The sequence below is a fragment of the Aethalodelphis obliquidens genome, unplaced genomic scaffold (assembly GCF_003676395.1).
Source record: "Aethalodelphis obliquidens isolate GAN/ISIS:26980383/991018 unplaced genomic scaffold, ASM367639v1 scaffold38, whole genome shotgun sequence".
NCBI lineage: Eukaryota > Metazoa > Chordata > Mammalia > Artiodactyla > Delphinidae > Aethalodelphis > Aethalodelphis obliquidens.
Window position 1 is genome coordinate 10,315,443 of NW_020837982.1, and position 11,151 is coordinate 10,326,593.

Here is an 11,151-nt window from a genome sequence, read left to right on the forward strand (position 1 = left end):
AGGATATCAAAGAGATATCTGCACTCCCATGTTCATTGGAGCATTATTCACAATAGTCAAGATATGGAAACAACCTAAGTGTCTATCAGTGGATGAATGGATAAAGAATAATATAATATTCTACCATATATCCATTATATATATGTATATATAAAATGATGGAATATTACTCAGCCATGATAAAGAAGGAAATCCTGCCATTTGCAACAGTATGGTTGGAACTTGAGGGCATTTATACCAAGTAATATAAGCCAGACAGAGAAAGACAATACCGTATGGTATCACTTACATGTAGACTCTTTTAAAAAAAAAAAAGTTGCATTCACAGATAGAAAGTAGAAGGGTAGTTGCCAAGGGCCGGGAGTTGGGGGGAACAGGAAAGGGTTGGTAAAAGGGTAGAAACTTTCAGCTATAAGATGAATAAGTTCTGAGAACCTAATGTAAAACACAGTGACCATGTGACCAACAAGGGATTAATTTCTGAAATTTACAAACAGCTCATGCAGGTCAATATCAAAAAAAACAACCCAATCAAAAAAATGGGCAGAAGACCTAAACAGACATTTCTCTAAAGAAGACATACAGATGGCCAAGAGGCACATGAAAAGATATTCAATATCACTAATAATTAGAGAAATGCAAATCAAAACTACAGTGAAATACCACCTCACACCAGTCAGAATGGCCATCGTCAGAAAGTCTATAAACAATAAGTGCTGGAGAGGGTGTGGAGAAAAGGGAACCCTCCTACACTGTTGGTGGGAATGTAAATTGGTACAGCCACTATGGAGAACAGTATGGAGGTTCCTTAAAAAACTAAAAATAGGGAATTCCCTGGTGGTCCAGTGGTTAGGACTCCACACTGTCACTGCCAAGGGCCCAGGTTCAATCCCTGGTCGGGAAACTAAGATCCCACAAGCTGCGTGGCACGGCAAAAAAAAAGAGAGAGAGAAAGAAACTAAAAATAGAGCTACGATAAGGTCCAGCAATCCCACACCTGGGCATATATCTGGAGAAGAACATTGTTCAAAAGGATACATGCACCCCAATGTTCATTGCAGCGCTGTTTACAATAGCCAAGACATGGAAGCAACCTAAATGTCCATCGACAGATGAATGGATAAAGAAGAAGTAGTACATATATACAATGGGTATTACTTAGCCATTAAAAATAATGAAATAATGCCATTTACAGCAATATGGATGGGTCTAGAGATTATCATACTAAGTGAAGTAAGTCAGACGAAGACAAATATCATATGATATTGCTTACGTACAGAATCTTTAAAAAATGATAGAAATGAACTTATTTACAAAACAGAAACAGACTCACAAACTTAGAGAACGAACTTATGGTACCAGGAGGGAAGGGTTGGGGGGAGGGATAGATTGGGAGTTTGGGCGTGTACACACTACTCTATTTAAAATAGATTAATAATAAAATAAAATAAATAACCAACAAGAACCTATTGTATAGCACAGGGAACTCTGCTCAGTACTCTGTAATAACTTAAATGGGAAAAGAATTTGAAAAAGAATAGATACCTGTATATGTATAACAGAATTACTTTGCTGTACACCTGAAACCAACACATTGTTAATCAACTATACTCCAATATAACATTTTTTTAAATAAAATAATTATAAAAACCACAGTGGCCATAGTTGATAGCACTGTATTGTATAATTGAAATTTGCTAAGAGAGTAGAACTTAAGTGCTCTCACCTAAAAAAATAGATAAATATCTGAGGTCATGGATATGTTCATTAACTAGATGGGGGAATCCTTTCACAACGCATACCTGTATCAAATCACGATGTACACTTTAAATATCTTACAATTTTGTACCTAAGTTATACCTCAATAAAGCAGAACTTTTTAAAAAAATACCTTAGGAACTCTAGATAATCTTTTTTTTTTTTTTTTTTTAATTTATTATTCTTATTTATTTATTTTTGGCTCAGTAGTTGTGGCATGTGGGCTTAGTCGCTCCACAGCATGTGGGATCTTCCTGGACCAGGGCTCAAACCCATGTCCCCTGTGTTGGCAGGCGGAGTCTTAACCACTGCGCCATCAGGGAAGCCCCAGGAACTCTAGATAATCTTTTAAAAGTTAAGGGGGAAAAAAAAAAAAAAACAACTCCAAACAATGGCAGTGCTCCAATCTCCCAGGGATTATTCCTCTCCCACAAGGAGAAGGTCCCCCTCCCCCAGCCCCGCCATTTCCTTGGCCAGGTGATCCGCTCCCCTAGCTGCCCTTGCTCAGCCCAGCCTCGCAGATCCAGTGGTAGGGTCTCTGGCACGCGTCGTCATTCCACTTGCCATCGGGGTGGAAGTGGGCACAGTCCTCGCCCCCACCCAGCCCGTGCCCTTGCCAGTCGTCCGGCTGGCCTGGCTTCCAGTTCCTGAGGGGAGAGGACAACAGGCAGCTAGGGAGGCACAGAATCCAGGTCAGGGAGAAGGGGCTGAGGGTCAGACCCTGGAGGAACCGAGCTGAACGAGGAAGAAGGGCACAGAAACCCGGGGCACTCACTTGAAGTTGGTCTCATAGTCCGTCCCATCTGCCCATTTCCAGACTCCATCCAGATCACTGAGGCCCATCCAGGTGTAGGAGGAGCCTATATGGGCCTGGACAAAATCCTGGGACAACAGAAGGGCAGTGGTGACTTCTCCCCACCCTGCCAACTCCTTGGACTATCAGTTCTGAACTTCACGTGTTCATGAAACCCGTCAAGGAGATTCGGGGTGTTAATCCCAACGCCCGGGGCCAATTAAACCTCTGAGGGTCTGGCTCAGATGGCAGTCGTTGTTAAAAGCTCCCCAGGTCGGGCTTCCCTGGTGGCGCAGTGGTTGAGAGTCCGCCTGCCAATGCAGGGTGCAGGGTACACGGGTTCGTGCCCCGGTCCGGGAAGATCCCACATGCCGCGGAGCGGCTGGGCCCGCGAGCCATGGCCGCTGCGCCTGCGCGTCCGGAGCCTGTGCTCCGCAACAGGAGAGGCCACAGCAGTGAGGCCCGCGTATCGCAAAAAAAAAAAAAAAAAAGCTCCCCAGGTGATGCCAATATGCAGCCAAGGCGGAGAACCATGCTCTTCAATGGGACGTGTCTTGGACCTGCGCTCTAGGGGCCTCACCTGTTCCTCTCTGGAGTTGATGACCACCAGGTAGGCATCCTCCTGCTGGCAGTACTTCTCAGCCTCGGGCCAGGGCTTCCCCGAGGAAGAGAACCAGTAGCAGCTGCCTTCATGCTCCAGCCAACTGGTAGGACAGCAGTTGTTTTGCGAGCCTAAGGGGCCGGGGCAGGGGAGGGTCTGAGATGCTGTCTGGGGGATGTGGGCAGACGCTGGGGCCGGCCCACCCCTTGCAGCCCTCACCATTGCTCTTGAGAGCAGCCATCTTGCAGGTCAGGGAGTTCAGGTTCTTGACCAGCTGTTGGACTCGCAAGAGCATTTCGGAATAACCTGGGACGCACACGGATGGGCAGTGGGGACAGTGCCCTGGGTGTGGCTTCTGCTCCTTGAGTCCCTGGAGACCAGAGGTCCACGCCCGGGGCCCCAGCCTAGGAACCCCCTTGCCCTCCCACACGCCTCATGCCCAGGTGGAGGGGAGCAGGGGCCTGACCTGCTTTGAGTTCCTGCAGCTGGTTCTCCAGGCTGCTCTCCAGAGAAAGCACCTTGTCATTCAAGCTACGGGCTGGAAGGGAGGGCACTCAGCACCACGTGACTGCTCCCATTTCTCCCCCTGCCCTGAGTGCCTGGCACTCACCCCTCCACACACTCTCCCGAAGGGTCTCTCACCTGCTTGCAGTTCCTGCTTGTGACTTTCCACCTCAGCTTTCAGAGATGTTATCATTTCTTGCAAACTTCCACCTGGAGAACACAGGGACTCAGGGCTCAGGAGTCAGTTCCTCCCCCTCTCCCACCGCACCCCACCCCAGTCCAGAGCCCCTTCCATACCAGGCTCACCCTGGGATTTCAGTGCCTGGACCTCAGCCATGGTGTTTGAAGTGAAGTTGCTGAAAGTTGTTCTCAGGGTTGCCAGGTCCCTCTGAAACTTGGAATCTGATCAGGCGGATGAGACAATCAGTGCTAAGCGTTATCAGGTCCTCTGTGCCAGCACTGGGCAGGGCACTTGACATGCATTGTGTCATTGGGTCCCTACAGCGTGACCCCACCCAAAGGGATGGGTACTATTGTTATACAATATTGCAGGTGAGGAAACTAAGGCTTAGAGAGGGGACGTAATTTGACCTCATTCCCCAACTGATGTGACAGGGCCAGCAGTCATCCTCATTTATCACTCTCGCCACCAGTGCCCCCACCACTGCACCCCATTATTTCTCTCTTCCCTGCCCACCCTGTGCCCCTCACTTTGGGATCCGATCACACAGATGCCGACCAGCAGGAGGAGGCTGAGGCCCAGGGAGAGCAGGAAGGAGCGGGTGCTGGAGAGGAGCCGCTGCAGGAAGGTCTCGAGGGCAGGCAGCCCTGCAAGAGGAGAGGGTGTCAGGACGAGGAGGGTCCAGGACGTGAGAGACGGGGAGGAGGATAGGGCCACGGGGACCTGCAGGGAGGAGGGTGCTGCAGCTGATGCTGGGGGGAGGCTGGACAAGGAGAGTTGTGGGCGGGGGGACGTCCAGGCCACTGACCCCTCATGGACCAGCACAAGTGCTCAGTCATACGGGCCCCTCACACCCCTGGGGACACATGTACACAAAGACACACAGACAGGGGATGATGGCGATGTATAAGGTCCTATCATCAGAGCTGGGGCACCAGGCAGGAGGACCCAGGGAGAGAGACGGCGACTACCTTAGCAGGCTCACACTCATCAGTGAAAACAAGTTAGAAAATGGGTTTACTAATATGGGGCACATTGCACTTGCCCATAAGGAACACACACTGCTGACCTCTGGATTAATAAGTAGAAGTACAAGTAGGGCACATATATAGGAGAGAAGAGATTTACTGTTGGCCATTAAGGTAAAGGCTCTACGAAGAAGTTATTCCTCAAGACTTTGGAAATAAGGGCTTCCCTGGTGGCGCAGTGGTTAAGTAATCCAGCTGCCAATGCATGGGACACGGGTTCGAGCCCTGCTCCGGGAAGATCCCACATGCTGCAGAGCAACTAAGCCTGTGAGCCACAACTACTGTGCCCACATGCCACAACTACTGAAGCCCACGTGCCTAGAGCCTGTGTTCTGCAACAAGAGAAGCCACCGCAACGAGAAGCCTGCGCACCACAACGAAGAGTAGCCCGTGCGCAGCAACGAAGACCCAATGCAGCCAAAAATAAATTAATTAATTTAAAATAAAGACTTTGGAAATAAAAGAAGGAAAAATAAAATTCTGGAAAATGTACACTAGGTGCTTTTAACATGCCCAGGCTGGGAGGTAACAATCATTATGGCTGCAATGGTTTTAAAAGACAATATTAGCAATTTCCTTCAGTGTAATTAATCTGGGTCTACGTTTTGTTATTCCTGGATGTGTCCATAATAATAATAGCTACAATAAATAGCCAGTAAATCTTTTAAGTGGCAAAATTAAAAAAAAAAGAGAGAGAGAAAGAAAATGGGTTTACTCTCATGCCCTTCCCCAGAGCACAGGAAGCCAGGACTGCTGTGGACCTTGAATCGTGTTTTTATTGGGGTCCCCAGAGGCTGGGGCCTCCCCTTCAGAGTGAGAGACCCCACCAGTACATATGGTAGAGGTGCAGACATGACACGACAGCAGAAATCCTTCTAAACATATTCAGAGGAGATTTTAGGAAAGACCATTTCCCCATTCATCTTACCATCTGTAAACCCCTGGCTTTTCCCTTCACTCTCCAAGTACTGGAGGTCTTCATACTTCACTGACATGTTTGGACCAACACGGCCTCTGAGGCTGTCAGAGCTGAAGTAGAGGCAGGGCCAGCGGCCAGGCTGGGGAAGGAGCTGGGATAAAGATGGAGGCTGGGACCAGGTAAGACCCACGTGCAGGGCTGGAGATAAGGGAAGAGATGAGGGTTGAGAAGAAGCCCAGGGTCAAGGCTAGCAACAGGGGATGGGCTTGGCTTTGCAGCTGAGGTCAGAAGTGGGGTCAGGATTGGGCTTTGAGCTAGGGTCAGGTTGAGTTTGGGGTTGACAGTGCAGGTAAAGTTGGAGCTAAATGTATTGCTAGGACTGGGTCTAACACTGGGAGCTGGAATCGAGGTTGCGTCTCCTGCTAGGACTGGGGTCAGTACTCATGTTGAAGCCATGGATGGAGCTGGACCTAAGCTTGGTGCTGAAGTTGGAAATAGGAGAGAGTTGAGGTTCAAGCTTGGGTGGGGGCTGGTGTTAAGATTCAAGCTGACTTGGGACTTCCCTGGCGGTCCAGTTGTTGGGACTCCCCGCTTCCACTGCAGGGGGCAGAGGTTCAATTCCTAGTTGGGGAACTAGGATCCCGTGTGCCACACTGCACGGCCAAAAAACCCACAAAGGTTCAAGCTGACTCTGGGGGTGAAGATGCCATTGGGGTTAAAGGAGGAACTGGGGTTGGTATGGGGTTCGGCTGGAGTGGGGGCTGAAGACAGGGCTGGAACTGGGCTAGAGAAGGGGTTGAGTGTGAGTCTCAGTTTGTGACTGCCACAATTCAATCTGCATCCAGTGAAGGGAAGAGAGTCTAAAATCTCTGCTCGGTCATTAAATCCCCAAGCTGCCCCCTTATATATCTTCCCATTCAGTCTCACAGTCCCCTCTCCCTGCTTTCTCTGACATCCTCCCTGCCCCCTTAGTCTCACCTGCATCCCCAACCTGGTTACCTGTGAAAAGTCCAGAGGCTATGATTCTTGAGTTCTTTGTGCAGCGGTGACCAGAGCTGGAAAAAACTAAATCCTGCAGAGTTGGGATGGAGGTGACTGAAGGAGGAGCCACCTAAGTGACTGGAGACCTGCTGGTCTTTGTGTCTGAAAGACCAGGAGTCTATAATCTGGGAATCTCCCGTTTCCCTGATTGGGGCAGTAAATAACAGGATGGAATTGAAATCAAAACGCAGGCAGACGTGGTGTGCACAGGGCAGCTGGATACGGGGCCAGCTCTGCTTTCCTCTTGCAGGGAGTGTCTACTCTCTTTCCGCTTCTTTTGAGTTCCCATGACTTCCTCAATTTTATCATTTGGGAGAGAAGCACTGGACCAGAAGGAAACAGAGGTGCAGTCTGCCCCACACCTCCTTTCACTTCCTGCATCTGAAGACCTCAGAATCCTTGGTGTCTCCATCACTGCAAACCCGGGTCCAGAGGAGCCCATTGCTCTGCTCTCGCTCAATCCTGACCTGGGGTCCCTGGCATCTGAGCTTCCTCTGGGGCCTCAGCCATCATGCTCCCCTAGCTCTGGCCAGCTCTCTTCACTTCGCTCGGAAGGAGGGAAGCGGGTGGTGGAGAGTAGGATTTCCTGGCCGGAATGGGAGGGGAGAAGCCAGGGGAAAGAACAGAATTTATTGAGCACGCAAATCTGATGAGGATTGTGCCAGACACTTGCATTAACCATTCAATTTCCACAAGAACCTTGAGAGGAATTTTGGATGATAGACTTAGGGTCAGAGCCATTGTGTGACTTGCCCAAGATCTCACCCCTGGTAAGCAAAAGAGCCAGATTTCCAGCCCAGTGCTGCCGGACACACTAGCCTGGGCTCTCTCCACATACACTGTCCTCACGAAAGGGATTCAATTTAATCCTGTCAACTCTGTAAATCCCTCTAAGGGGGCTGCTCTGAATTCACACACACAATCTTTTCACAGTTAAGAAAGATTCTTAGTGTCTTAAAAGGGGAGGAAGGAAAGCAAATACATTTCAGTTTCTATTTTCTAATTAAATGGGATTGTGTTCTGCTACTTGCTTTTTAAAATTCATTTAACAATGTATCAGGAACATTTTACCATATCAGTTCATAAACTGTCCTTTATTCATTTTTCATCTTCATCTCATTTCATAATCTGTGCCATAATTTATTGACTAAGCTTTTCCCTATTGATAAACATTTAGGTTGTTTCCAGTTTCGTTTTGTTTTCTTGCTTTGCTTGTATTTATTTGGTATTTGAATTAGTATTTGTTACAGGTTGGGTTATTGGAAGCCAATTTGGGGTGCAGTCTATTTATTAGGGATCCACATCTGTGAAAGGATGGGGAAAGAAGAGGAGGAGGCAGAGGAAGAAGTTAAACAGATGCAAAGACCCCACAAAGCTTTAGCCAACCCAACTGCACCGCCTGTCAGAGCTGCCCATCACTGGGCTGAACCAGGGCCTTTATTACCTGACGTTGCTCAGTCACCAGATGCTGCCACCGCAGCAGGGGTGAGACCTCAGGGGAGGTGGCTGTGTGCACAGGTTACACTCCCCACAACTGGGCAGCAAGTCCTTCCTGGGAGCGGGGTCTGGGTCTCTCATCTCTGTGTCGACCCCAGTACTGTATTAGTTTCACACCTTAATTGGGGATAATCAACATTTTTGCTTATTATTGAATTATTGATTATTATTGAATTAAAGATTATTGAATCTTTCTCACAAAGAACATGGTATGTTTCTCCATTCACTCATCCAAGCATTTACCCATCCATTCAACAAGTATTTACTGGGTGTTGATAAAAGAAATTTTCACATATTGAGGTATGGGGAAGTCATTCTGGCTTTTTCATGAGCTAACTTGAATTTTATGCTAACTAAAACAGCCTGTTTGTGGCCTATCAAATATACATTGTGGGCTTCCCTGGTGGCACAGTGGTTAAGAATCTGCCTGCCAATGCAGGGAACACGGGTTCAAGCCCTGGTCCGGGAAGATCCCACATGCTGCGGAGCAACTAAGCCTGTGCACCACAACTACTGAGCCTGCGCTGTAGAGCCCAAGAGCCACAACTACTGAAGCCCGTGTGCCTAGAGCCTGTGCTCCACAACAAGAGAAGCCCCCGCTCGCCACAACTAGAGAAAGCCTGCACACAGCAACGAAGACCCAATGCAGCCAAAATTAAAGTAAAAATAAATGGCCCTTAAACATACACACACACACACACACACACACACTGTACATCTGCTTTAATTAGTAAAGGAAAGCGTACACTGACCAGAAGTAAAGAATGTCCATGTTAAAATAAAGATTAAATGCCCCTCTTCTTGGGATGCCAATGCTGGTCCTCCTTTGATGATAAGACTCCCTTCCCAGGTGCCAAGGCCATACTGACTTGCTGTGTACCTTTTGGTCTGGCTTTTTTGAAACCTTGAAGAAACATATCCTTCAGAAGTAAACAAACAGGTAAAAAAGGCCCTGGTCACAGAGCTTATATTCTAGTGGGTGACAGATAAACAGAATAAATGAGCAAAATATAGGGACATCCCTGGTGGCACAGTGGTTAAGAATCCCGCCTGTCAGTGCAGGGGACATGGGTTCGATCCCAGGTCTGGGAAGATCCCACATGCCACAGAGCAACTAAGCCCGTGCACCACAACTACTGAGCCTGTGCTCTAGAGCCCGTGAGCCATGACTACTGAGCCTGCGTGCCACAACTACTGAGCCTGCGTGCCACAACTACTGAACCCACAAGCCTAGAGCCCGCACTCCGCAACAAGAGAAGCCACCACAATGAGAAGCCCTCACACTGCAATGAAGGGTAGCCCCCGCTTACTGCAACTAGAGAAAGCCTGCACACAGCAATGAAGACCCAAAGCAGCCAAAAATAAATAAATAAAAATTAATAATAATAAAAATATGTTGAGTAAAATATATATAATGTCACACGGTGATAAGTGCTGTGGAAGAAAATATAGCAAGGAAGTGGGTAAAATAAGGTCAATTTTTAACAGGCTGTCAAGACTAGGATGTCAAGAACAGCCTAGACTGGGAAGATGATTATCTGAGCAAAAGTCTGAAAGAGGTGAGGGAGAAGTAGATGAATCATAGCGGGAAAACCTGGAGCTCCAATTCTTCAGGGCCTGTAGGCCATTGTCACGGATTTGTTTTTACCCTTAAGAGGGGCAGGCTTTGGAGGAGGGGTCAGAGCAGAGGACTGAGTGAACTGATTTACATTTAAACTGTAACAATGTGACTACTGTGTTGTGAATTTCATGAACCGGGACCAGAGTGGCAACCCAGAGTCGGGGAGAGGGACAAATTCGGAGGTTGGGATGAACAAACACACAGTACTATATATAAAATGGATAACCAACAAGGACCTGCTGTATGGCACAGGGAACTCTACTCAACATTCTGTAATAACCCATATGGGTAAAGAATCTGAAAGAGAACGAATATATATATACGTATAACTGAATCACTTTGCTGTACACCTGAAACTAACACAACATTGTAAATCAACTATACTCCAAGAAAATTTTTTTAAATAATAATAAGAGCCATTGTAATAGCTGGGTGAGAGATGATGGTGGTTTGTGCTTGGTGGTGGTGAGAAATGTTTTGATTCTGAAATACTGTGAAGGTAGAATTGACAGGATTTTTGCTGATAAATTGTACGTGGATTTTACATACACACACAAAACAGTTCTCCTTCTAGTCCCAAAAATAAATGAAACTTTGAGCATTTCCCATAAATTGCTGACTCTCTAGGAAAAACAACTTTCTCCCTGCCTTTGTAATGCTGATGCCTTAAGATCTCTCATGACCTTTTGTGCACAGGCTAATCATGTGAGAGAAGTTCTGTTTTGCCATCAGGAGCAGACTGATGAAAACTTGTTAAAACTGGTTATTGTGCAGTATTTTCCTTTGAATACCTGGTGTGGTTTTCTTTGGTAAGCCTGTCCTCCCAAAGTCTGATTCCCTTACAACTTTTTTTTTTAGTTTCAGCTAAGCAGTTTAATTTATATCCCTGGTACTCATTCCTTGTGAATATATTTATTATCCATATTGTTATTCAATCTTAAAAATTGTGACACACAGGCTCATATTGTTTACATGATCAATCATGATATGTACATGTTAAACAGGTCTGAAACAGACATTTGTCTTTATCTTCCTAGGAACCCATGCACAAAAGAGCACAACAAATGAGAATTTAGTTAAATATACATTCAGCGATGATTCCAGAGAACGTTCTTTCTTTGATCTGAAGTGGGATTTAAATTTTTATAGTAAGAAAAGATTAAATATAAAAATTAATGATTAGTCATGCCCTTACAACTTCCTTGCAA

The 11,151-nt window shown here is 46.8% G+C and overlaps 1 protein-coding gene across 1 annotated transcript; it reads right to left on the bottom strand.

Annotated features, from left to right (window-relative positions):
- Positions 1–2,123: 2,123 nt before the first annotated feature.
- Positions 2,124–6,962, bottom strand: CLEC10A (C-type lectin domain containing 10A). The gene is made up of 9 exons (XM_027130265.1): positions 6,784–6,962; positions 5,794–5,982; positions 4,368–4,484; positions 3,963–4,058; positions 3,795–3,866; positions 3,372–3,458; positions 3,132–3,283; positions 2,534–2,640; positions 2,124–2,405 (listed from the first exon to the last, which is right to left on the bottom strand). The coding sequence occupies exons 2-9, from the start codon at positions 5,858–5,860 to the stop codon at positions 2,249–2,251; spliced, it is 855 nt and encodes a 284-aa protein (XP_026986066.1). The 5' UTR covers positions 5,861–5,982; positions 6,784–6,962; the 3' UTR covers positions 2,124–2,248.
- Positions 6,963–11,151: the final 4,189 nt, after the last annotated feature.

Coding starts and splice junctions, on each gene's coding strand:
- CLEC10A (XM_027130265.1), bottom strand. CDS start 5,860: ATGTCAGTGAAGTATGAAGACCTCCAGTACTTGGAGAGTGAAGGGAAA. Junction 3,284..3,371: donor GGCTGCTCTCAAGAGCAATG/GTGAGGGCTGCA, acceptor CCGGCCCCTTAG/GCTCGCAAAACAACTGCTGT. Junction 2,406..2,533: donor GACTATGAGACCAACTTCAA/GTGAGTGCCCCG, acceptor CTCTCCCCTCAG/GAACTGGAAGCCAGGCCAGC.